The sequence below is a fragment of the Aspergillus caelatus genome (assembly GCF_009193585.1).
Source record: "Aspergillus caelatus strain CBS 763.97 unplaced genomic scaffold BDV27scaffold_41, whole genome shotgun sequence".
Lineage (NCBI taxonomy): Eukaryota > Fungi > Ascomycota > Eurotiomycetes > Eurotiales > Aspergillaceae > Aspergillus > Aspergillus caelatus.
In genome coordinates this window covers 1-26,312 of record NW_022475304.1, presented here as the reverse complement: position 1 = coordinate 26,312, position 26,312 = coordinate 1, and the positions used below count along the sequence as shown (strand labels likewise).

At 49.2% G+C, this 26,312-nt stretch overlaps 9 protein-coding genes across 9 annotated transcripts; 3 read left to right on the top strand and 6 right to left on the bottom strand.

Annotated features, from left to right (window-relative positions):
- The first annotated feature begins 2,678 nt into the window (after window positions 1-2,678).
- Window positions 2,679-4,622, top strand: BDV27DRAFT_124414 (uncharacterized protein). Its single transcript, XM_032066080.1, has one exon. It carries the CDS (start codon window positions 2,748-2,750, stop codon window positions 4,059-4,061), a length of 1,314 nt encoding a protein of 437 aa, XP_031930134.1. The 5' UTR covers window positions 2,679-2,747; the 3' UTR covers window positions 4,062-4,622.
- Window positions 4,623-5,247: 625 nt separating this feature from the next.
- On the bottom strand, window positions 5,248-6,095 carry BDV27DRAFT_170168 (cutinase family protein; the record flags this gene model as incomplete). Its single annotated transcript, XM_032075223.1, has 4 exons — window positions 5,248-5,564; window positions 5,617-5,831; window positions 5,880-5,965; window positions 6,020-6,095. 4 exons carry the CDS (start codon window positions 6,093-6,095, stop codon window positions 5,300-5,302), a joined length of 642 nt encoding a protein of 213 aa, XP_031930133.1. The 3' UTR covers window positions 5,248-5,299.
- Window positions 6,096-10,738: 4,643 nt separating this feature from the next.
- Window positions 10,739-12,512, bottom strand: BDV27DRAFT_124413 (Zinc/iron permease). Its single transcript, XM_032066079.1, has one exon. It carries the CDS (start codon window positions 11,989-11,991, stop codon window positions 10,936-10,938), a length of 1,056 nt encoding a protein of 351 aa, XP_031930132.1. The 5' UTR covers window positions 11,992-12,512; the 3' UTR covers window positions 10,739-10,935.
- A 718-nt stretch (window positions 12,513-13,230) lies between these two features.
- On the top strand, window positions 13,231-14,375 carry BDV27DRAFT_80922 (2EXR domain-containing protein). Its single transcript, XM_032077651.1, has one exon. It carries the CDS (start codon window positions 13,346-13,348, stop codon window positions 13,991-13,993), a length of 648 nt encoding a protein of 215 aa, XP_031930131.1. The 5' UTR covers window positions 13,231-13,345; the 3' UTR covers window positions 13,994-14,375.
- BDV27DRAFT_80886 (putative salicylate hydroxylase) lies at window positions 14,127-15,946 on the top strand. Its single transcript, XM_032077649.1, has 6 exons — window positions 14,127-14,340; window positions 14,408-15,000; window positions 15,064-15,128; window positions 15,193-15,271; window positions 15,321-15,430; window positions 15,489-15,946. The coding sequence occupies exons 1-6, from the start codon at window positions 14,260-14,262 to the stop codon at window positions 15,815-15,817; spliced, it is 1,257 nt and encodes a 418-aa protein (XP_031930130.1). The 5' UTR covers window positions 14,127-14,259; the 3' UTR covers window positions 15,818-15,946.
- A 1-nt stretch (window position 15,947) lies between these two features.
- On the bottom strand, window positions 15,948-17,218 carry BDV27DRAFT_80887 (uncharacterized protein). The gene has a single exon (XM_032077650.1). It carries the CDS (start codon window positions 16,935-16,937, stop codon window positions 16,050-16,052), a length of 888 nt encoding a protein of 295 aa, XP_031930129.1. The 5' UTR covers window positions 16,938-17,218; the 3' UTR covers window positions 15,948-16,049.
- On the bottom strand, window positions 17,178-19,120 carry BDV27DRAFT_80933 (FAD-binding oxidoreductase). The gene is made up of 2 exons (XM_032077652.1): window positions 17,258-19,120; window positions 17,178-17,192 (listed from the first exon to the last, which is right to left on the bottom strand). Exon 1 carries the CDS (start codon window positions 18,987-18,989, stop codon window positions 17,484-17,486), a length of 1,506 nt encoding a protein of 501 aa, XP_031930128.1. The 5' UTR covers window positions 18,990-19,120; the 3' UTR covers window positions 17,178-17,192; window positions 17,258-17,483.
- A 470-nt stretch (window positions 19,121-19,590) lies between these two features.
- Window positions 19,591-21,399, bottom strand: BDV27DRAFT_143066 (amino acid permease/ SLC12A domain-containing protein; the record flags this gene model as incomplete). Its single annotated transcript, XM_032070044.1, has 2 exons — window positions 19,591-20,767; window positions 20,921-21,399. The coding sequence occupies 2 exons, from the start codon at window positions 21,397-21,399 to the stop codon at window positions 19,591-19,593; spliced, it is 1,656 nt and encodes a 551-aa protein (XP_031930127.1).
- A 1,648-nt stretch (window positions 21,400-23,047) lies between these two features.
- BDV27DRAFT_143065 (nucleobase cation symporter-1 family protein) lies at window positions 23,048-25,020 on the bottom strand (the record flags this gene model as incomplete). The annotated part of the gene is made up of 5 exons (XM_032070043.1): window positions 23,048-23,518; window positions 23,596-24,342; window positions 24,442-24,678; window positions 24,756-24,826; window positions 24,921-25,020. The coding sequence occupies 5 exons, from the start codon at window positions 25,018-25,020 to the stop codon at window positions 23,048-23,050; spliced, it is 1,626 nt and encodes a 541-aa protein (XP_031930126.1).
- Window positions 25,021-26,312: the final 1,292 nt, after the last annotated feature.

The following is a 26,312-nucleotide window of genomic DNA, read 5'->3' as shown; positions in this document are numbered from 1 at the left end:
ATATGGCATTGGGCCCAAGTACTCAATACCAGCTATTCCTAGAAAGAAGCTATAGACTGTCCTTTGACGGAAAGGGCAAAGTACCGATGGGAAAAAAAGGCCTCTCCGCCCTGGGACATGCCAGCCGCCGGCACCGTATTGAACTTGACAACGTTCAAAAGATACGTAAATATTCGAAGTACAGTTTCCTAATCGGGCAGGGCAACTAGGGAAAAATGAGGACGACAAAGAGGCAGCATTCATTCTCCATAACTGAATTCCGGAGAGCGAGTGACTGCTCTATTTGTAAAGTGCCCAGAGTTAAAGGCAGTTACTGCTGGGAATTCTATCTCTTAAGAGATGGGCTTGAGAGCCGATTTTTCGCTCCCACTATCACTTTGCTTTAGACAGCGGGGTTAATATATAATATGGTGATATTAGTCTCTGATTTCCTGTGAGCAAAATGATCTATGATATTGACCTTTTATGTGAATCGCAGATGGCGTCGAGTGCTACCATATCACTGCCTTAAGTGTATTATTCGATTTGGCTTGCCTATTCAGTGGTGAGGATTTGCCAATGGAGTATTGGATTGCTGCTCCTATTGAATAGTAAAGCCATCATCGAGCCCTCCATCAAAGCTATACAAGACTGGTTGGATGAGAATGTTGGACGTAGGGCACCGAGGCAGTAGCTATGATAAGCAATAAATAGAGTTATTCTGGGACTATGCTAACATAGATTAATGTTCTCTCGTACTAAGGTTCGAGATACAATCAAAGACTATAGGTGGTGACACCGATTTCCAGCCGCATTGTGGCCTCTACCTATACTTATAAAACTATATCTTTAGCGACTGAACAGCGCGACTTGCCCCATATATAGAATTGGCGTAGCCTAACTAATATGCGCTCAACCTTTCCGCAGCTTATCAAAAGAGGACGTTCGTTGTCGTGATATCTCTCGGTTTTGCCTTGCTTTGCACCCAATTTCGTTTCAGGGTTACAGCGTGCGAAGTGTGCGTTTACTAGTTCCTTATCACAGAAATTGGGGGAATCCGGAGTATAAGTGATTATATATAATAATGCCAGGGGTCTCCTCCCAGAAGATAGTGTTTGATCGGTAGCATGAGATAAGAATTTCATACTCTATCTTAGATACTTCAATCTAATACCTATTTAACACCTACTGTTCCTGTTGATATTTTGTACTCCGTAAACTGGCAGGCATTTTTGTTGTCTAGGGCCAAGGTTTTCTATGCCGCGGGATAAAAAAAAAAAAAAGTATAAAAATAAAGAGTGGAAGAAAAAGAAAAAGAGAAAAAAAAAAAACCACGTAGATTCGGCCGTCAAGGGGAGCTATTTTCGGCGTTGTTTTGGTTGCCAAAGCCTGCCAGTAGAAATAGAGGGAATTATCATTAAAATTAAGCGCTAGTAACGATCAAGGCCAGAGGATGACTACCTACTAGTAACAGTTCTAGTAGATATTATAGAATAGTGGCAGTACAGTACAGGAGGGCAGGTGGTTCGTCCAAAGTTATGGGCGACAAGGCGGCCGTTTCCGGCCTCCAAAATGGTCCATTTTCGGTGTCAAATCGTCACCGGTCCTCAGAATTCCATGTGTTCCATGTGTAAATGCTTTGGGAACGCCAAAGAAGCCACACCGGGCGCCTGCTTTTCGGTAAAAAGCGGAACCCACTTGCAATCTCGCCCCTGTTGGAATGGTTGGAGGGTTGCCAAGCGAGCTAACAACCGCTTAGAACGCCCCAATGCCGAACCAATTCTGGTGGTGATGACCGAGGGCCTTGGCAGGCACGGATGCGTCGGATTTCTTCTTTCCTTGGAATGTGAGAATCCAACGGTGAAGACAACCAAGATCACCCCCCCGGGGTAACAGGGAATCTCGATTCTCCAAGGGGGAACAGCGGTTTAAGATCTCCTCACTCAGGAGCTTGACCGCTGATCGTTATATACAGAGTATGTACGCGCATACCCTTCGCGACAGGACGCCATGAAGCCAGTTATCAGCCCTACGCCACGGAAAGCTCTGACTGGTTATTGGACGCCACCACTATTTCTGGATCCTAGCTTTTCGGAGGTTTTTGGGATCATGAAAGTTGGCTTCAGACTCGGGGGTAACATCTTGGTTATTGGTTGCGCTCGGCGTTTCGATTGTTAGGGCATGACGACGCTTGGGCTCCACTCTGGCGGGAACGGCAGATATTGACTGGGGGAACCCGACGAATATCGTTGCCTATACTGGTGCAAGACTCCCTTTTAGGCCTTCAGTATCCTTGGCTCGTTATGAGTTTTGCCGAGAGAGGGGGGGGGGGGAAGAGAAAATCCAACGTTATCAACGAAAGGCCAGGTTTTCGGACAACGGTCACTCACTGAGGCTATACTCGGAAATAGGAACAGAAAAAAAAAAAAAAAGGAATTCCCAAGAAAAAGAAAATATTGGCATTATTATGTGGCTGAAATTGTGCCACCAATGATCCACTTGCCAAATAATATCGGGTATTGGTCACATTATTGGTCACTAACAATTGTAGAGGGATCAGATACCCCCATGGTCGCGTGCATATGGAGATCATAATTTCATAGGTAGAGAGCATATCTTACTCATCGGAATTCAACAATGCATTCGTACTCGTTTCCATTTCTTGGCTTTCTATGGGGAACGGTCCATATTTATTGACTGCCACCCCCCCCTTTCCCCCCAGGCCCTGCCGGGCCCCTTCGTAGGGGAAATTATGAAACATTCAGACCATGGTGAGTAACATCTTCACTTGGTTCCTGTATGTCGTCAACCAGGTGTCCGACCTGTCCCTGCGGCCGATTCAACCTCAGGCGAGGTTGAGGCCGGGGAATCAACAGGTCGTGGCTCCTCCACCCAGCACGACTCAGGCGTTCGATGCTGGTCCGTCTATCATCCAAACCCCGACGACTGAACCCAGTATCACACCGTCCCCCACGAGTCCACCCCCAGCGGAGGCGACGGATGAATACTGGGACGACATCATTACCGGCGTGTATGGAATCCCACCGCTGCTCAAGGTCCACGACCGAACCGGGAGGATAAAATGGAGTTGGGGGCGAGACGACGTGACCCAAGACCTGCCTCCCTACATCAGGCACTGCTTGTATAGTGACGCGAACGATGCCACCGAAGTCAAGTGGATTAAAAACGGAACCGCCATCGCTGCGATCTACAGCGATCTGGTGCTAATGATCAACCATACCCCTGACAACCCGGAGACCGACAAATTGATCACATTCGCTGTCTGCCGGCAGAATGAATTTCTCTGGAATGCTCATACCCTGGAGCCGTTGCCCGGGGATCGAGTAGCGGTCGGTACGACGGGTTCCAACGCATGGGATGGCATCCTCGTCTATAATTCCAGCGTCGACAATCCCCTGGTGGATGAGCCGCTGATCTTGCAGAATATCACTGGCCTGCGCGCCATACACGGGATGATTTGGGACGAGCAAGAGCAGATGCTGTGGGCCGCTGGTACGGACGCGGCAGCCGATGGGTCGGACCCTATACCAGCGTACGGAACTATCCAGGGCTATCCCTACAATGCAACTACCGGCGAACTGGAAGACACAGATGAATTTATGTACCGACTACCAGAGGCATGGGATCAGGAGACGGAATGGGGCCCAGGATATCCATGGTGGTGTGGGCCTCACGATCTTGTCCCCATTCCCAATGATCGAAAATTCCTGATGTCGCAAGATCGAGGCTTGCACGCCTTTGACCTGAACACTCGTGAATTCTTCCTCGATAGCAAAGGCGTGATTGATACGTATATGAGAGGGTTCGAAGTGACCACCAGCGATAGAAAAGGTTTTAACCGGGCAGGAGAGTACCTGGAGCTCCCCGAATCAGACCTGAAGGGCTTTAGCATGGCGCCGGATGGAAGCTTCGTCTACGTGCAGTCTCTATGGCGATTGTTACGGGGCAACCACACGAACCTCGTCGTCGATGGTGTCCGACAGCAGATCAACCTGGGGGATGAGATTTACCGATCGCGTTGGTTTGCAGACATTCCTGGTTGGCCGAAGCCAGCTGCATAAGAAACCCGACGAGACTGCAATTCAACATTTCTTTACTCGGCAACCCGCATGCTATGACTCTCCCAGTGGGCACAGACATGGCGCCGCTCTATGGAGTTGGCTACAACAGTGGTCATTTAATATCGACGATACGTTTGCGCCACTCACCAGCTCCGGAGTGAAACTGCTGAACCATGCCATGCTATCATGCCGGTCATGATGCGTGAGTATATTTTCGCATATAGTTTAATCAAAACATACTCCAAAAGAGCAGGAGGAGCCACAACTAGACGACGACCCACCAATATCACATCGTACCTGTCTTTGAAACCGGATAATATCGTCAGCTCAACGCCGCTGCGTGGTCGCATTCCCTCATCTCTCGCTTCGGATCATATGATTATATATCGCCATGTATTCATAAGGGGGAAAGAAGACATAGAGGGAGATCAAGTTGATCTCCAGGACTGGATATACCATACACGCTGATCGCGTGAAGTACATAATATTATTTTGCATATGAACACAATAAATACCGGCATAATTGCATATATCCAATTGCACTCCCGCTCAATCCTCTTTTAGTAAGCTCTCCTGTAACGTACCTTAGCTGGTTGACAACTCCCCCTTTCTAGTGCAGTGACCATACTACCTACATGGTCGCTTTACCGCAATGAATGCCACATAGTCTAGCGCCTGGCTTGTACCTGTGCACCCTAACTAACCCTTCCAATGTCCAGACATAATGTGGTCTTGCAGCTGTCGCTTGCATATCAAAGGGGCTTCCACAGACTACATACGCTGTCGCAGCCAGCCCATGTCGTTCACGTGCCGAGCTCTGCAGATATGAGATCGTCAAGCGTTGATCTCATGTCGCGCCCTGTCTCGCACTAACTCAGGGCATGCTGATCCAGTTGTCCGTTGTCTGCCCCCGGGGAAGGTCATAGCAACATGTCTACTAATTGCCGTTCAGAATAGTGGGCAATACACTGTAAGACTAAGAATCCCTAATGATTTAGGCAGCATTATGAGAGTTGAAATGTAACAATCAATAACATTCAAGACTTCGTCCGGTAGATAAAATGTTTGCCAACCAATTCCTTGATTGAAAGCATTCATAATAGACAAATGTACGAGAATCACGTCGCTTGACTGGCTCCCCTAAAGCGGGAAAGGACATCTCGAAATCAATGACAAAAAGGCATAGAAGAAGGAGAGCATCCGACACAACGCGGAATACTGGATGAGTCCCAGCATTATTATCCCAGCTGGGATAGGAGGAAATCGCTGGCATCGCCAGTATCAGAGAGATATGAGAAATGCGGCGGTGCCACAATCAGTGTCCCAAGGCAGACAAGGTCTCCCACAGCGCAATAGACCTTAACTTTGTCTTTGGGGAAATTTGCGATCTGGCCCCTCTCTTGGGCGTTGCGTGTGTATCCGAACAGGACAACACCTTTGACCTTGTCCTGCACATCCGCGGAAAGGCGCTTAATGGCCCCATTCATGACAGCCGTTCCTTGGCTAGAGACACCGTCAGTATGAATGGAACACTTATCATACAGTCCAGACGAACCTGTAGCCACCGGCAACAATCTGAGTGTCAGGGCACTTGGAAACGGCTTGCTCAAACAATCCTTGTGCCTCCGCAATTGCGGCTTGGGATGTTCCCTCAGGAAGAGCATTTGATGGGAGATCCGCTGTATATCTAGGTCCGACGCCCTGGCAAGCGACATCGCCTGGTCTAGCTGACTTCAACAGATTGCAGACCGCAGGACCCGTTGAAATGCCCTGCATGTGTGAGCATCTTCACGTAAAATGGAGGGCACTCAAACTCACCAGGAGGCCTGGCTCCGTAGAGGCTCGAGCAAAGATAAAGGTAATGGGCTTGCAAGGGCCATCCCGCAGCTCATTCCCACCAGTCACTGATCAGGATAGTCAGCATGCGTGCCACTGAGGGGGTTCATTCTCTAACATACGTTGGCGTTCCTGGAGGTCCACTGGGCTTGCCACTGCAGTCGCAGCCAGTGCAATCACTATGTTGCGGAGATGCATAATGAGGATACTGTTTTAGAAAGCGGGCTGTGACTGAAATGTGAGTGCGATGCAGTCTGTATAGGCATTCTTCCTGGGATAAAGCAGCCATCTTTATAGTGATTGCATTGTTAACAGCATCCAGCATGTATGCCTCGGTATATTGCCCAGTTTGATATTCATATAGTGCCTAGCCTTTGTTGGCAGACACCGTGCGCAAACATCTGTGAACTGGATAGGTCAACCGCAGTTGCAAGTTGGAATGCCAGTGAGCCAGATGATTCTCTCCCACCTGCCGAGAATTGTATGTTCGTCTTTTGACCTATAAGATCCATTATCGGAAACAAAGTACCGAGGAAGACGCGTTAAAGTTTCTTGGATTGGGCCTCTTAATTAACCTGATCAACATCTATAGGCGGAGATCTGGGGTTCCCGGTGGATCTATCAATTTAAATTAATCTAGTTTCCCATGAAGAACTATCACACTACATTCCGAGCACGCTTGTCCAGACTTCAATGTCGGATGGTGGTCCGTACCTCAGTGAGGATAGTGAGTTTCTAGGGTGTTTCTAATATTGTAAGAAGCGGGGTCTCGTATTTTGATCTAGTAAGCATCGTCACGCATCCTTGGGGGAACAGGGTCTCTCTGCCAAGCCAGGTGTTATATTCGGTGTTTGGATGAGGATAAACAGTTGTGTTTTGGGAATGCGTCACTGGTTGTTGAAATGTTGCAAATTCCACGTTCATATCACGACCTCCTCTGGTCTTCAAATCCATTGTTATAAGTCCTCATAGTAATTGGTGCAGTGGTTGCTTTTTCGTGGCTTCTGTACTCCTCAATACCCAGCTTGAGTGTATAGCGGGGTAGCAGCCCAGGAAGGACATGCAGATGACTAGCGCCTATTAGATCCTGTGGTCCATTTTCTCTTGTGGATTACAGGGCAGTAGTAGTAAGGAGTCTAAGTCTCTTGGCTGCCTTATATTCTAGGGTCTGGAAAATAACATATTATCAACCGCTTTAGAACCACAGTGGGAAAGTTGAACAACAGAAGACTAGGGTAGACAAATATATATCGATTCCAGTAGTAGCCCTGCAAGTCGCATGTTAAACTCCTAAGTGATACCAAAGGGGACTCTTCCATAAGTAGAATTCCACCTAATTATGTAGCAAAAATTTCTAGCGTCTTATTATTGTCTTGTTGTTGAGACTTCGTTCCCAATGTCAGGTCTGTTTGGTTAGGTAGAGGATACAACCTCAGGCTGCAAGGCAGAAATCACCACCTTAGGATTCCAATCACGGACCATCTTTGTTCCGGGCCATTTCAGTCTCTTAAGGATTGTGGTCTGTTTTTGTTTATGGACCCTTCGCTATGACGGCCTCACAGCAGTCTATTAGGGTTACTGGAGCCTGTTTGGGCTACTGCCAAGGTGTAACTGCTTGCTCTCAGGTTCAGTTGACTGTCTATAGCGAACAGTATACAAATATCTAAGCAATCCGTTTCCACTTGATCGCGCTGTTGTTGCCCTGGCCTTCTCTTTCACTACAAGGCATAAAAAGATAACCTGCTGCTGCTGAAGACCCGACATGATAGAATACTCATCATTCTGCAATTCCACACAAATATGCTGGTTCGTAGCTCCCTACAGAACAAACATAGAGCCTTGTAGCTCGAGTCAAGTTGAACATATCCGCTAGTCGTATCTTGGAGTCGTATGGGTTGGCACGGCTGAGGGGTGCGTGCGCTGCTGAAGAAGATCTGTCATCGGCGGCTTGAATTAAGAAAGGTACAGTTGAAAAGCTGCAAATATTTGACTCACGTGGTAGTACTTCGTAGGCGGGATAGTGCCTATGTAGCTTATGATCTATTTCTGGGAGACGGGTCTATATGGTACTACGCGACTACAATGACGTGGTAGGAGAATTAACGACACAAGATCCGGATAGAAACAAAGTTCACCTCATATAGGACCCGTGCCACTGTATAGCTGATAGTCGAGGAACCGACAAGCAAGAGCAGTTAATTGATAATGATTCTACGCCCGCACATGATTCAGCGTTGGGTCTGGAGGCATGTACGGAGTATCATGTGGGAGCTTGGCATATTCAAAGTTCAACACGGCATGCAGTTTTTATATTGCCTATGATGGATCTTGGCTAAGTGAAGCGATACAAAAACAACTGAATCATACATGCACGTGGTTTTCTCAGCATTGGCCCATCCCGTTAACGTGCCCTTCCCATCATAACCAGTACTCATAACGAACAATTCTTGGCAAGCGCGAGATCGAACCGGGAATCAGAGGCAGGGAAGAAGGCGAGCCGGTCATAAAACAGGTGCGCGGTAGCACATTGAGAGTCGTTCCTTAGTGCTGTAGAAATGCATGAGTCCGACTGTAATGAATATATGATTCACAGGACATGGTTACTTACGCTGCAGGAAGAGCAGGAGCAGCTAGAGCAGTTACCGCTGCAGCAGTTGCAAGAGCAGGGAGACATTTTGATGGAATTGGAAAGTTTTGAGAGGTTTCTCGAAGTGGTTTTATAAGTTGAATTGAAGGCTTTGATGTTTGTGTGCGATGATTGAATGCGATGATGGAAGAAACTGGACTCTTGACGGCAGAAACGTCCTATTTATACCTTTGATGGTCTTGCTTCAGAGGCCTGTGCAGAGATAAATGAGCTTTACCCGCCAGAACCGCAGAAAAGGCATTGGGGCATCGGGATAGCGCATCAGCCGACGGAAGCACTAGGTTTTCATGGCGGCGTGGGGGGAAGAGGCAACGCTCCAAGCCTCATGGTCAGTGTTTTCATCATACAATGGTATGTTGTGGAGTTGGATCAGGTAGACTGTGACAGGGATGGTATAGCCTGACATTTCCAGCCGACGTAAATAAGTTTCAAGGCACCATGGTTGCCCCACTCCATGTAGGTAGTATACGTGAGTAGTGCGCTTTCCAGTGTCGACGAGGAGTGTAGACCGACATCGCTTATACTGTGATTCCACCGTGCATCCTAGACTGCTCAAAGCAGACACAGAAGCCAAAACCAAAAGAAAGGATCCAACTGAGTTGATCAACTCCTTGAGATGGCAGTCTTATACGCAAATACAGATGAGGACCTTGGGAATTTGAGCACCTTGGGAGCACTCGCGTGGGTCGTAAGAACCCCTATTTCCTATTTTTCACTACCCTGAGTATGTCCTCTAATGCAATCTTTTACTTTCCTGCCAGCTAGCCTAGCACTTACAGAGAAACGCACTAAAGGGGGACAAAATGAAAAAATTTCTGTTCCTGTCGGATTATACGCATTGCCCAGATTCGGAGAGATTAGCAGCACCCACAGCAGAATACTAATCACCCACGCAGGGAGCTGCTAAAATCGCGCATCTCACGATTCAGCTAGTAATATGAATAAGGCCCAATGAGATAGGTCATCGTCGTCCTCTATCTGCCCCCACCAGCAGGTCAAAGCAACAGGACCTCAAAACTCCTCCACTCAGCAGGGAAAGAGTCGGAGCTGCTTACGCGCTTGCCTGACCAGTACCGATATTGTTGATAGAAATGACAAATGTATAACTGGTGTGATGCCCCTGTGGTGAGACCTCTGATCATTCTTTGATCCACCAGAAGGTTGGTATTGGCTCAAGCCAGGCACGACTTACTGCGGCAGTGTCGGTAATCTTCCCTAAGAAGGCATCCGGTTCGCTACGAGCCGATTAATTTCATGTAGCCAAGCGTAAAAAATGGTCTAGTCAGTGTTATTATACACAGTCTGTTCCTAGGTTTCCTACGGACAAAGACTTCCCGTCACCTGCGAAACCAGGTTTGCGACTAATTCCAGCTGGGTCCCACTTCAAAACGAAAGCCTAGACAGGACATTGAGTATGGCTGCCTGTAGCTCGGGTGAAGTGCCGAATTTTCACGCGCAGTGGTATCTAAGGAGACCCGGCGTATGCGTATGCACAAGCCTCTGCGCCAACTATGTGAAGCTACGGCATCTCCGAACAAGCAAACAGTGGATTGGTAGTGTTCTACGTAGCCCCCACGCTCCTAGAATTTAGGATATGCAAGGCTATTACATATCTCCAACGTAGAGAAGGCGATTTTGGTCAGCTGTAACAATGAGCATGGCATTTGGCGCATATCTGCCTCGTGGTAGCCCATGCATATGACCAGGTAAAAGGGGACCTCCACAGTGAAGCCTTCCCTCGTGCCTTTGTAACACTGTCGGGTCGCGAGCCTCACGTACTCCGTCGAGTGTGACGATACTAGGCTCATACCTTTGGATACCTGCACGGATTAGCTTGTCTATACATTCCTTTATGGAGCTTTAGTAAACCCTTAGCATTCGATTTCCTTTTCAGTTTCCAGCGTTCAGGGCTGATCATTGCCTACAGGAACTCCTTTTGAATAGAGGTTGGCTACTCTAAGGTTTTCTCTACACTGAGTAGTGTGAAATGGCCCCTTGCTTCATCCGCTTCGTTTTCTTCCTTCACAACTCATAGTTTCTTCCGTCAACGATTCCAGGAATTAAGATGTAAATGTTGAATGAAGCCGGCTCCTAATTCTACTACGTATGCTACAGAATTTTACACATAATGTAGTTTGACAGATGATACATAATGATTGTGTTCATGTAGCTGTACATAGAATTCCTTCCCATGGATTAGGCGCAGCGTTGTCCACCACGCCAAGGCAAGGACAGGCAAAACAAGAGTATTAAATCAGACACTTAAGTTTCTAAAACACGATAACCTGGTGGAAAATGCAGAGAAACTGCACAGCCACAGAATGAAGACATCGAGACTGGGCATCTGGATAACGCAGAACCGATTTCCTGCGCCACGATGCGATACATTTTCTAGGCCCACTTGCCAAGAAGTGCCATCAAACCCACTCCCCAAAGCATTGAAATCACCATGAATGCCAGTCGCTTGTTGTCCTGAGTACGATGGGGATCGAAGAGAAAATCGCGAGCCAGCAATTCGACCAATCCAGTGTAGATAAGGATACCAGCGGAGATGGCGTCCAGAACCCCCGAGACCACATTGGCGGTAAAGGAGCCTGAGTTGTAGGTGGTTCTGACTCCGAGTCCGATTGCGATGGAAATTGGTGTAGTCAAACCATACAGCGTGCACAGAATCCAGGGTAACCAGCTGCCTTTGCGGAAGGGAATCGCCGACATGCGGGCGCCAATACCTAATCCCTCAAAAGACTGGTGGAAGACCAGGACTGGGTATAGAGTGGAAAATTCTTCACCGGTAACACCGAGATTCAAGCCGATAATGACCGAGTGGAAGATGACACCGAACTCTAGGATCAGGAAGGCAGCAATCTGCTGCTTGAATGATCTCTCCGTCAGCGAGTCATTGACAGATTGCGATTCAAGCTTTGCTTCCTTCTCAATAGGGGCTTGGTTAGCCACGGCGGCAGTACGCGAGTTGTTATCCGTTATGCTGGTCATGATAGGCTCCGGGTCCTCTCGACAGATTCCGTACTTGACCTCCACATATCGCTCCGCGCCAAAGTCGAGGAGGAAGATGGCGATGAGAGAGGTAAGGACGATGGCTGGGCACCAAGAATAGTCCCCCCAGTGGCCGGTCATGCCGACGCAAGATGCCGGTCCTATTTCATCATACGCGGGATCCAAGAGATGGATAAAGGCCGTCGCCACAATGACACCTGCACCGAAGTACCGTGCGAAGAGGTAGACGTATAGTGGGATGTGAAGGCGGGGAACTCGTTTTGCCAGTACGGGGAAAAATGTAACAGCGCTTGAGATAATCAGAATCACAAAGATCGCGGATACACGAGCGCCTAAGCGCCCATCATAGTCGTTTTCTGAGGCATTGAGGTAGCAGATGATTTCTGCCGGGTCCGCGGTATCGAGATCGACGTTGTTGGGATTGAACGACATGGTGAAAGAGATTGAGCCTGTGAGGAGAATTCCAACGTGCTTCTACTGGTTCGACTCGCGCCGGGACGCGGGCTTTATAGGGCAAATTAGGACATCTTTGTGGGATACCTTGCGAGCCATGACTCCCATGGCGAGGCATCTGAACCACTGAAAGGGACCATGGAAGCCGAAATTACCACTGTTTAGTCACCATATGGTGGCAAGCGATTCATAAGCGTCTGAGCCGGTGTGTGCAACCGTCAGGATTATTTGATGATGGACCGTATTGGACAGGGAACTAGAGGCAGCTAAAGTTCATGCTACTACGTTCCTAACGAATCGATAGCATACTCGACCCGAAATTACATGGCATCTGGCTGGATTTGTCTGATGGTGCATGTCCATGCCCTGGTCCACCCTGGGAGCAAATGTGGATCTTTCGGGTAGTGTCCGGACTGTCTGTTCGAATCGAAGTCCAGGCGATATGAACATTTCCCCAGGGTCCCCAAAGTTGTTTCAGCTTCTCCACCCACCTTTCTAAGTTGGTTCTCGATTCGCTGGCTCTTTGTCTTTGCTTTGTACCAAGCAACTCTGGGCAGGAAACAAGCAAAAAGGCCAAGTCAAGGAAATAAGAGTGTGGCAGTGTCGTTGAAGATTTCAAGTAGAGCCTTAACCAAGGCTCGCCATTCACAACGTACAGCCATGGAGAGGAATACTGAAATTGCCTACATGAACAATTTCTGTAGAGAGCCATAGACGGTAGAAAGCATAACGGATCACGCACGACGCCGATTTTCATTTTTCCAGGCCCGGCTCAGCAGAGTCGAGATTGAATACTCGTTGACATATCACGAGCGATCTCTCGGCCGGGACTTCGTTAGCATGGTCGCGACAGCCGCGACTAACATTTTATTTATGAAATACGAGGACGGAGCATACTCCACAGTGGTATTAGCTCTCGGTGTCGCAGCCTGCAATAGTCCAGTTTGATTTCACATTCCATGGTTGAGGCAGGACATCATTACCTCACGCTATTCTTATTCATAGTCGAGCATTAGTAGTTGATTAACCGGATAGACATGATTCGCATGTGATGAAGGATAAGGAAGTCAAAGAGGACAAAGGAAAGAAATGAATGAAGGGGTTTGTTATCGCCGTACCTGGGCGAATGTTGGGCACTCAGGAGAATAAGGAGACTGTTAGGGCTCAAGTTCCAGAGGAGGCAATAAGTTGAGAGAATATAGGCATCGGTGTCACATGACACACGGCCTGACAGGACAGGCTGTCAACATAGGTGTCGAGATCAACTCATGCTTCTCTCACAGTTCTCTAAATCCATCAGATATATTAGCAGATCCCCCGACATCACGACCTTATGTCCCCTACATTTCACCTGTTCCCGTTATTGCCGCCTGAAATTCGACACTACATCTGGCACTTGTCTCTCACCCATGCTCGAGTGATTCATATCTCGTGCGACCGGGGTATCCTTCCCAACTCGCGGCGTTATGCTCGCTGCTTTCGCGCCGACTGCGCCAATCCACCTCAGCTACAAGTAAATACGGAGGCCCGTTATGTGGCCCTGCGGTTTTATGCACCTTACTTTCGGACTAAACATATGCCTCATTGCTGCATTTATCTAGCCCCAGACCAGGATGTCGTGCATCTGCATGAGGCGGTGTTGGCATACCTCAGCACGGCAGAGAGAGCGGCCCTCCAACGGCTGATGATTGACGTTCAGGATTACGGTTCCTTTGGTTCGTATTGGATGGACAGCTTGTGTAGTATGGAAAGGCTGAAGGAAATTGTGTTGGTGGTGTTGCCAGGCGCCTCTTCTCCATATCGAGTATATGACTATTTGCCCGTGGCAGACGATGATATTGTTTGGATGCTGAAGGCTGCCTTCGTTGAGGGTGTCAGGACTACCCCAGAGTGGGCGATGCCGCGCGTCAAAGTCATATCACATGCAGGAACAGCGATGGGAGATATCGTCGTAGAGGCGGATGATCTAGAGATATTTTGAGGCCATGGGCCTTCCGGGAGAGCCAAAAGCGACTCTCCGTCCAAGCGAAGGGTGACGAAACAATCTGACAGCCCGCACTGGAGGAAAGGTGGATAATCCTTACTCGATGCGGAATACGGACGCACGGGGCTCGAGTGCCAACGTCTCGCTGGAATGTGGGGACCGGATGCGGGAAAAGGAATATCTCTTGCGGACAGTGCCATGCCCATCGATTGATCTTCACGTCTGGACTAAAACTCCGTATCGGCCATACTCGATTGATAGCAATGAAAGTCATTATTGTTGGTGGTGGTATTGGTGGCCTCGCGACTGCGATTGGTTTGCGTCGTGCTGGTCATCATGTCAAGGTAAGAGGAAAGCGGTTCCTGTCGATCATTTAAAAGACAGGCTAACAACCGGTCACGGGTCTGGCAGATCTTTGAACGATCTTCGTTCCTCCACGAAATTGGTGCAGCTATCAACATCTGCCCAAATGCCGCTCGGGTTCTCTCACACTGGGGATTCAATGTTGAACTAGCCCGCATGGTGATCGCACGGCAGTCTGTTGTAGCACTCGGAAGCTCACTCAAACCAGTGGCGGAAGTGGATTGCTCAAAGTGTGATGAAGTTTATGGTGCACCGTGGCTTCTGGCCCATCGAGTCGACCTGCATTCGGAGTTACGCCGTCTGGCTACAACTCCGGAGGGACCCGGATTACCAGCAGACATCGTCTTGAACTCAAAGGTCGTTGGATATGACGCTTCGGAGGGATATGTAACGCTGGCTGACGGGTCTGTGTATGGGGCGGATCTCATCGTCGCAGCGGACGGAGTACATACGTCCGCCATCCAACATGTCCATGGCCGTGCAACACGACCAGTTTCTACCGGCTCAGCAGTGTTTCGTTTCCTACTCTCGACCGAGGATTTGCCAGACGATCCTAATATAGAGCCACACTTCGGTGATGGTTTTATGCGGATTATGGCTGCGGAGGGTGTGAGACGGTTGGTTTGGTATCCATGTGCTAAGTAAGACTGCCTTTTGCTTGCCGTTGGGCATCATTTCATGCATCGACTGATGGCATTGCGCAGTAACACCGTGCAAAACTTCGTGGGAATACATCCAGATCAATATCCAAACGGCGACGAACAAGAATGTCAGTCCTTTTTTTTTTTTATGTTTGCATTTTGTACCCGTTGTGGCTGACGACCAAGTCATAGCCTGGGATAGGTCTGCGCACGTCAATGATGTTCTGGCGCAATACCATGACTTCCATCCCAGCATTTTGAACATTATTAAGTAATGTTAGGTGGTCACTCCTCCTTTTCATATGCTAACTTGCCTCAAGAAAAGCCACAAATATCAAGCGGTGGCCACTCCTGTACCGAGAACCCGTGCCAACTTGGAGTTGTGGCCGTCTAGTTCTTATCGGGGACGCAGCGCATCCTATGCTACCTCGTACGTTTCCTTGAGGCAGCCTTGGAATGAAAGATCATCTCTAACACCTGTATCTTAGACCAAGGCCAAGGCGGGGCTCAGGCTATTGAGGATGCCGGTGCGTTGAGTGAGGTCTTTACTCAGTTGCCCGCCAACCCTACGGCCGATGAGATCCGCGATCGTCTAGCATTATTTGAAAGGGTTCGGATCAAGCGCGCGTCGGCGATCCAGGTCACCTCCAATGTTGGACAGGACCAAGCGTGGAAAATCCGGGAACGCGCACAGCAATACATGCCAGAAGGGGTCGATGTGCCCACCACGCCATCAGAATTCATGGAGCATAACTTCCGTTATGATGTGCTCAAAGATAGTCGGCAACAGCTCGAGGCTTTCTTGAGGAAGAGTTAGGAACAGAGTGGTTGGCTTTCCGATTCACTATGTGGACGTGAACACAATTTAGCCTGTTCTGCGTTGACTCAAAGTATATCCTGCAATTTTCCTTCATATGAGACCTGACCACTGAACACCTTTGTGAGTAGAGAGGAGAAGAAAAAATAATTTTTATTTCTATGGACATAGGCTTTGTAGGCCGGTAGAATAGAACATCAATGGCCACCACGGGTGAGCGTTGATGTACCACTTATATGTTAGATCTATAAGACGATTCCAACCCCCCATTGCCCCAAACATTCAAGGCCGTCAATCCTCCATCAACTAATAAATCACCGCCTGTTGCAAACACTGCATCCTTTGAACATAAGAAGGCAACCGCATTTGCAATGTCAGCCGTCGTCCCCATCCTCCCAGCAGGAGTGCGATCAATGGAGTCCCGAAGCATAGGCGCCGCAGGCCCCTCCAGCTCCTCCTTCATCATAAAGGACTGCACCACCCCAGGACTGACTGAATTAATCCTGGCACCTTTTCTCGCCCACAAGGGTGCAGATGCCTGAACGCGTAGGATATTCCCTCGCTTGGAGATCGCGTATGCGCTCGTGCGGGAACGCTGGTCTGTCCTCTGGGTCTCCGAGTCAAAAACGCCTGGAGGGAAGTCGGGATGCTGCAGCAAGGTTTGCAATGGGGCCGTCGCCAGGTGTCGTTCGAAATCCGGGGAGAGTGAACCCTGAATGCGGTGTCCGGCTGCGCTGGCGATTGCGACTAGAGAAGTCCCGACTGTCGCCAAGTGGTAGAACGCCTCGATCACATTCGCTGTGCCACATAGGTTAACGTGGTAGATTCGACTGGGAGGAGCTTGATTCATGGCCACGCCAGCTGTGTGAGCGACCACTCTTATCGCGCCAAGCCCAGCGGCATGTAACGCGAGCCTCTTGACCGCACTGATATCAGCCACGTCTGTCTGAACGCCTTCCACGCGGTGGCCTTCGTCGCGAAGTGCTTGGACAGCCCTCGCGAGCGCGTTTTGTGAATAGTCGGCCAGGACGATGTGGCAGCCGCTGCCCAGGCGGCGCGCAATGGCAATGCCCATGCCTCCACAGCCGGTCACGATCACCACGTCCTTCTCAGGGGCCATTTGGGGTGAAAGCAAGGTGTAGAACGCAGGAGGTAGCGAATATGTCGAATGATGGCAGTCAAACGCTTGAGACACGGCACTGAGCGCCGCCTACCTTTCCACGTGTACTTTATATGCCTTGAGAACACGTGGGGTCCAAAAGTGCTATGCTGCTATATATAACATAACATTGGCTGCAAAGCAGGGGATGTTATTGGTATAGAAGAGGACGGTAGACCCACTGACCCACGTAAGATCTCCTTAGATATCACTTTCCTAGGCATGGTGGTCAGCTTAAGATTGAGAAAAACAGGGATGCGGCTTGCACCGATACCACTTACAATCCAGTAGGCGCGAGGATGGGCTCCATAGCATACTCCAAAGTCCAAGAAACCCTCCGACAGATATACCCACACGGCCTTGCAAAGGGGGAGAAGGTTCAGGACTTCAGGTAAATGCGATATGGGTATTTGACAGGCAGTTTTTGTCTCCGTATACCAAAACGGGGTCTATCGAACTACTAGTGACAAGGCGGATCGCCGTTCTATATTACATATGATACATGATTCATTTCCATTTCCACTCCGAGTTGCGATGGATGAAATAGTCCTTGCTCTGAATCGCTTTGCGAATGCCCCAGAGCCCACCCAGGGGCCAGATATCGCGTAGTTTGCGACTCCACGACTCGCTGCGCTCCCTCCGATCTGCCTCGACATCGATGCGCACTTTATCATACACACTGGGCAGGGTCTCCGCCCTATACTTCCGTCGCAAGCCATCATACCAATCGCGATCGTACATCTTCCAAAACTCCTCCTGGCTATAGTAGGTGTGGGCATAGAACCACTTCATGCCGCCCAACTCCTGTAAGCGCCGTTCCAGGTCTCGATTCGCGGCGACAAACGTGTCCGGATCCTTGGGTCCGAAACCCCACACGCCAATGTTCAACATCTGGCCAGGAGTGAAGCCCTCACTCTCACCCTTGACCGTGGTCTCATGCGGATGGAACGTCGGTGCTGGGCTTTGCTTCAGCGGACACAGCCACAACGGCCAAATGCCCAACTTCTCACTTGTATAATTGATGAAGGACTCGGCTGTGGAGTACGGCAGCGCCAGATCCTGAATCATGTACCGACTCGACTCCCCACTGGCATGCAGCGCCTTGTACAGCATCCGGGTGTGTAAGAAGTCGTCCAGCCACCAGCGCGTGAGTCGGTTGAAGGGGAAATGGAAGTATTGGAATGCCGACCGTCCCACCCAGAAGCCGGCGCGATCATAGCGGAAGAGATACTCGGCCAGCGGGATATAATCCGAGACAGGGCCCTGAGCCGCTCGCGTCTTCTCCTGCACATGGAGATAGTACCACGGGTCCCAGGCATGGCTGAACGTCTGCACCTGCGCCGCGGAGGGCATCTCGTCCGTCATCTCGCCCGCGACCACCACCCCGTGTTCCGGCCCGTATACGATCCCATCGACATAGTGATTCCGGTCGTTCAGCGTATGTTCGTGCACCGAGTGGACGGAATCCTTCACACTCCGTTGTGGATGATATGTGGCCTTGACGAACTTCTTCGCCTCGATCAATTGCAGCTCAATCAGGGTGGTGACGCCTAAACTGCCCACCGCACCGGCGGCGCCGTGGAAGAGATCCGCATTCTCACTCTCCGACGCCTTCACCACACTACCATCGGCCAGGACCATCTCCACGGAATGGATCGTCTTGTCAAAAAACCCATATTTGAAGCTGGAACTTTCCCCAGCCGTGCCCGCAAAGCCGCCGCCGGCGGTGATCCCTGGGAACTCCATCACGACCGGCGGCACCAGTCCGTATTTCATAGTGGCCTCCACCAGTCGGTCCATGGGCACATTGGGCTCGACGAGGGCCCTTCGCGTGGTGGGATCGACGTGTAACACATTGCGGAGGTCACCAATATCGACTTCGCGGTCTCGGCGGATCGGTCGCGTACTGTTGGTCGAGCCGTGGTTGATTCGGAAGGGTTCCTTGCGTTCGTAGAAACCCCGAATGCTGTTGGCGATCCGGGAGACCGCCGTCTTATGGCGTGCCAGCCCCATGGCGGAGGAATTGTGCTGGTGGTGATGGTGGTGGTCGCACTTTCTTGTCTGGAAGGTTGATTGACGGTCGCGTTTTCTCGTCTCAATAGCTTGACCTGCGGGCTCGGGGAAAACCGGGGAGCCCTCGGAACCACCCGGATGGGAGACATGAAGAACATCACAGCCAAGTCTATACATACATACATCATCCATCCCATATCTCTACATACTTCGGTCATTTATATGTGTTTCCACGTCGTAATATCCTTATAGTCAGTATTTACTGCCTGACAATAGTGATTATTTATTCATTTTTCACAAGAACGCCGTCTAACCTAGAACCGGAGAAATACTCCTTAGGGTTATGCTTTTGAGGCCGAAGATATTCTCATGTATGATGATCATTCCATGTGATTAGATGGTCACTGGCTAGCAACAATTTAGAAACTAAGTTCATGTCAAGGAACTGCCAGTCTAAGTCTTGGATGGTGTACCTTTTGTAGTTCGAAGAGGTATAGGATTCTATTCAAGATAAAATAAGAGGGCCAATTTCATACATGAGATAAAAACAAGACCCATTTCCATAGCCACAGTATACATCTCAGCTCAGTAGACTCCCTTCTCAAGCATCAACCTGTTCTACCTGCTTTCGTTTGAACCTAAACATTTGAATCATTTCGGCCCAGAATCCGGGGGCGGGACTGGTGAACGTGGCTTCGTAGGAGTCCACAATCGGTCGGTCCCAGACCAAGTCGACATCCTTCGGCTTGAGGATCTTTGTCCGGTGAGCGAACTTCCATCCGAAATACAAAATCGGCGCGAGGATCTGCATGGTGTAATTCTGGAAGAAAACCTCCACACTCCACGGCGCGAACGCGGTATATCCATAGAAGAGCAAAACCAGAACCATACACACCGCACCGATGTAGGAGCAGTAAGGCTGGAAATAGCCGTAGTATGGAAAGCTCTTTCGGTCAATGCCTTGCGCTTTGCATGCCCGGTAGAACTGGATGTACGTGATACATACGACCAGATAGTCAATGAGGGCACCGGCCGTAACCAAGTTGACTAACCATGTCAAGACTTGTGCCGAGTTGTCAGATAGTTGCAGGAAGGACAGGAAAGGAAAACAGATGACGATGAGGAAAGCGTAGATCGGGACACCATTCTTCGTCTTACTCAAGATTTTTGGGGCCCGACCGTCGAGGGACAAGCCGTAGAGGGAACGAGTGGCGCAGTAGGTGAGAGTGTTGCCGGCAGAGAATACGGAAGTGATGAGCAGGGCATTGACGATGTCGGGCAAAATGGTGATCTTCAAGTTCGACATGGCGATGACATAGGGAGAAGCACCACCTCCTTTCTCACTGCTCTCCCCGGCAAGAATGGCTTGCAGAGTCGGGTCGTTCCACGGGATGACGATCCCGACACACAGGGCACCTAGGGCAAAGAATAAGATAAACCGCCAATAGATGGTCTTAAAGGCGGCCTTGACAAAGATCCGAGGGCGCTTGGACTCGGCAGCGGCCATCGCGATATACTCGGGACCAACAATGCAGAAAGCAGCAGACCAGATAGCCGCCAGGAAGCCCTCAAAACGACCGAGGCTACCGGCCGTTCGGTGCTCGGCGAAGGGGCCTGGATCGTTCCAATAGCGAAATCCATACGCATCGTGAGCTGGGTTCCCACCAACCATAGTCACGAAGGTAAAGAAAAAGAGCAGGAAGATCAGGAGGACCTTTCCGGAGGAGAGCCAGAACTCCGCCTCCCCGTACGCGGCGACGGCGAGAGCATTGATAGCACTATGGAATGTTCAGCTTGGACTCTCAGAGAGACTAATAAACCTATAAACATCACAAATGGGAGAATATGCGGCAGAGTACGTTACGAAAAGTCGCTTTTGGGAAATGTGGAAAGGCCGGGTAAGATAAGAAATAGTTGCTCTGGGGTCATACGCAAAAAGAACTATACACGCCGCGCAGACTGCGGCGACCGGAATATCGTCTCGCCAATAGCTTAGGATCAGGTTGATGGCGGTTATCTCGAAGGGGATCATGAGAGCTTCGTAGAGGAAGAAATTCCAGCCCACCATAAAACCGAGAGCGTCATCGACCCATTTGCCTGCGATCCGGATGAAGCCACCGGACACCGGGTGGAGGACAATCATTTCAGAGAGACAGTTGTTGATACATGCGAGGACACCACAGTACAGAACGTAGGCAATGAGCAGACTGGCTGGGCCACCTGCTGCCAGGCCATTACCGATGGTGACGAACAAGGCTGTCCCGATGGAGCCTCCAATGGCGATCAGTTGAATATGTCGGTTCTCAAGTCGCCGTTGCAGACCCTCTGTGCTGTCGATCTGGCCATCTTGGACATTTGCATCGACCAGCTGAGGATCTTCCTTCATTTTCAAGTCAAGATCGGGTTCCATGTTGTACAATGGTTGTTGTCGCACTGGGCAAGGGGCAAATCGGAAAGAATACAAGTGAGCAGCCTAGCGATAGGTTGCATATCAACGATGGATCTGGTTTTCGAGGAGGAATGCAGATACAACCCTGTAGATTATATAGTCTGCTCTCTCTCTCTGGACCTTATCGCTCTCCATGGTTCTCAATCTCGGGTTCCCTCCCGCGAGACGTCATGACCGCTGATCTATCTCTATCCTCTCCGGCTTCCGATACGAACAGAGAGCTTTCAATCCTTTGCCTCACCCCCAGATTGCGCATGATCTGAATCCCTTGGCAACTCTTCCCCGCAACTTTAATCTCAGAACCCACTCACTTTCCCCGCTTTAGACGTTGAGCAGGAGTTATGTTTGTAACATCTGGCTCGCCGAGTCGCCAGAGGGAATATCGGTTAGGGCATACAGGGTGGAGACCGCGGCATTTTACCCCGCGTCTGGGGCACTGCGCCACATAACCCTAATGCAGACCCTTCTTTATCTGCCACGAATACTACCGTAGCTCTTCCAAACTACTAGCTATTTAGACTGGCTTCTGGCCCGATACCGGTTCAAATTAATTCGTCCAAAAGCGGAAATCAAAATGAGAGCACCCACACACGGCCCCAGTTTATCTCTCATAGTGTTGTACATGGAAGAGAATGGAACGAGAAAGACCAACAATCCGGTCATGATTCATACGTTGAGCCTATTAAAGTTCTCAACAGCTCCAGTGGAATGACGAACCGCGATAATTTGGGGGAAATGCTCTCTGGCATTGTCGACATCTTTTCCACGATGTGCCTTTCCATGAGTTAGGAACCCCATTATCTATCCGCGCCGGTACTATGTCTACATACGAAGACCAAGACACTATGATTCATACCGGAGAGTGTATTTGCAAAGGTGTACGGTACACCGTTAAAGGTCCCCCAGAGGATGTGTTCTGCTGCTATTGCAGTGATTGTGCGATTGGAGCCGGGGGGCCCTGTCAGATTGTGAGTCAACGATATCCCTACCTGATATTGCGTTTCCTAAACTTACGGCTCTAGACCGCAAGCTATGCTTCGTCCAACGTTACCATTCACGATCCGGACGCTCTCCTTACCTGCTACACTATCACAAACGGTACTATAAGTGGCCATGCGAAGGAAAAGCATTTCTGCAAGCGGTGTGGATGCACAGTATTCACGATTCCTTTCAGCCCTGGACGCCAGTACATCGTTATAAGACCGGTGCTCATCGAAAACGGGTAAGAAATGGTGACTTTATTGGGTTCAATATAGTAGTGACCTTCGCAAAGACTCGAAATCTATAAACCCGGGCTGGAAGTTTTCGTAAAGCGACGTCCAAGCTACTTTGCAGGGTGCCAGTCAGCCAAGCAGTACGACATAATGCCGACAGAGACTGGGAGCTTGGATACAAAGGAATAACGTATGGCGAATCATTCTTTCTTCCTGTGACTACATAGCATGATACAAAGCTGATATATTACAAAAGCATATTCACGGGATCCACCCGAGGCCGAGAACGATTTATTCTCAACGAATGACTGAGCCTTGTGCTACATCATATATCCAAAGATCAAAAAATACGACGGTACAGATAACAATCCACCGGCATCATGTCGCGAGGCTCCTTACACTTTTCCTTTAACATCCTCCACCTCTTCCGCCTCCGTGATAACTTTGTCTTCAGAAGACATAGCCTCTCCACAATAAGGTACCTCGTTCCATGTGTCACTAGTGCATGGAATAGGGAAAGCCTTCGCCAAGGCCCAGTATATCGCACCAGCCACCAAGAACCCTGACAGATAATTGATGTTGTAGATATATTCCGCCGCCACCGGTACCTTTGCACCAACGGCGCCAGCAAACCCAACGATATTGATCAGGATGCCGCATATGTAAGCCGTATAGCCCCTCCAGGAGATGCCCCAAGTACCATAGTACGGACCGTGCTTTTCGGCGCTATATAGCGCTTGGAGTTCAAGGTAGCCTCGCCGGACCAGGTAGTAGTCGCTGATCATGACCCCGGCGATCGACGATAGAAATACCGAATACGACGACAAGTAGACTGTGAATTTGTTGGAGGAAGCTACCAGGTTCCACTACGATGGTTTGTTAGTGATGCAAGTGTAATAGCCAGCATACATGGATCAAGAGAGGCGGGAGGAAGAATAATTACCGGGCACATAGCGAGACCAATAGCTGCGCACACGTAGGCTCCTCGGCGAATGGTGCAAAACCTAGGGAGTAAGGCCGAGAGGTTTGTTCCAGCAGATACAGAGTTGGCTGCAATGTTCGTTCCTAGCTGAGCCAACGCGAAGCCCGCAGCGATGACAAACACTCCGAACCGTTCTGCCGAACTGGCATTCTCCAAGAACATCCCGAGCAGAGTGAGAGGATTCCAGACTGCTTGGCCAAAGATCACTGATGAGGATGAAGTGACCACGATCCCGATAAACGACGTCACGGCAAAGCCGACTGGGATCGTGATCAATTGTGGCCATACCGCATCCTTCGGCTGGCGTGCATATCGGCTAAAGTCAGGGTTATTGATAATCAAAGCGGCGAAATTGGCAATGCAGTTCATAATGCTCTTCACAAAAGCCCATGCCAATACGCTCCCTTGCGCAGTATTGGGCTGATGGATGATAGGACCCATTCCATGAGCACGAACAATCGCCCACACGAAGAAAGCAATCGCGCAGGCGGGTGAAAAGTAAGCTTTCACCGTAAAGAGGTGTCGGATCTTATAGATTGGAAACCAAAGTGCGGGCAGTGACCCAAGCCAGAACAGAAAGAAGCTGGTGAACTCCATGGTGGTGACGCCTGCACTGGTCGGAATGTGATTTGGGATATTAACGTAGCTGGGCCAAATGGCCTGGATCATCAAAGTCACACATTGCCCTAGCCCAAAATTAGTCATTATCTAGCAAAGCAAAAGAATCACATAACATACCTCCGAGATATGTCTGTTTTGCAGAAGTGGTTAGAGAAGAACTTTGGCGACCTGCAACCAAGCACATACCTGCACGCCATACCAAATGACAGCCATTGCCGCGCGATTTAGAATCGGCCAAAAGGAACCCCATATGCCAAAGGATGCTCGGTTGGCTACTGCGAATGGAATGTGGTAGATGGTTGCAATGCGGCCCATGGCAATCACAAAGATACCCGATATTGTATAACCGATCCAGACGCAGAGCCAGGCCTGCCACCAGGAGAGTCCATCCACAATCATGGACGAGGTGATCATCCACGTGTTCTAGTACATTGAAGGACGACGCTTAGAAATAATGCGTGGATCACCCTGATTGGGTTGGCTATGGGATAATAACATACAACATTCAACGAATCTGCAATCCAGAACGCCACGAAGTTCAGCCATCTCCATTGGCGACGCTCGGGTTCGACTGGAAGCAATCATCTTGATGTATCAGTGTCCAATTAACAAGATGTACGCGCTCTTCATGGGAGCATATATTAGAGCTCATGGATTATGCTAACCTGGCCTTAGATCATCATTTGTTAACATCAACTCCGCCGTCGTGAGACCGGGCTCTGTCGGCACCTGTAGTATCTTGATGGATTTCTTTATCAGTGACATTGTTGTATGTTATAGAGCGTCTTGAAGCCGTGATGAGGGCGAAACAGAAGTGTATACTGAGAGCCGGTGGCACAATATATAAGGGCGTTAGGAAATACGTGCCAACATGTTGATCAATTTCTACCCCGCATTATATGGAGACAAAGATCAGCATGAATGATTTTTAGTCTCCCCCGCAGACGGCCGACACCGTAGTGGAAGCTAAATCAAAAGCTCCCAGAACCGAGGATAGTAGAAGAAATCAAGGACTATTCGAGCAAATCCCAGACCGCCATTGAGGGGGGAGGATATAAATCCTAGGAGAAGAAGGTTGAATCTCTCCTCAACCCCAGTGTTGATCTCCCTTGCCCACAATACTTTTGCTATCAAGTCGTGAGGTTTGATCTGAGACGGCTGAATCGATTATGGGGGCTAGCGTTGACAGTGTAGTGAAGCCTCAAGAAGATGAGGCGCCCTCTCTCTCTCTCTTTATTTCTCTCCTTATATCGATTTTCACATATACGAATGTTTCTTGTTTCTCTCTTTCCAAATACTATTTCCCCAGAAGATAGTAGTTATTTCCTTACAAAAGGTTGTCGAAGAATAATACTTTGATCAATTCTATCTATAGGAATTTTTCTCAGCCACTAACTAAGAAGCATATAGGTGCTCGGCCTCTTTAGGAACCTAGGGTTAATATATATCTCTAGATCTTATATTATTGATTAAAAACGACTATAATAGTATAATTTCCTCATTGAATAGTATTCTTAGTTTGAAAAGTATGAACAATTTCCAACTTTATTCTTTCTTTAACAGTAGCCAAGATATTCTACTGTTAGTAAAATAATATAATGCATATAAGTAACTAATTAACGTATTTCACCGGTGAGCGGGCCACACCAACGAGCGGGCCATCTCATCAAAAAATTACGCGTTTTATTGTCTCACTCAATTCAACTACCAACCATGCCTCTAAAAGCGCCTCAAAATTCAAGAAGTTTGGCTGAGCAGGAGGACAGAATACTACTTGCTATATCCGCTTTAAACAGAGAAGAAATCTGCAATATTCGTGAAGCGGCGTGTGTCTATAATGTTCCTCGCACAACTCTTCAACGACGATTAAATGGAATTACTTCGCGCTTAGAAACACGCGCCAATAATCATATATTAACTCAAAATGAAGAGGAATCGCTTGTACAATGGGTTCTATCACTAGATCGACGTGGAGCACCTCCCCGACCGTCTTATATACGAGAAATAGCCAATATTCTTCTTGCTGCGTGTGGTACAGTGTCTATTCAAACAGTTGG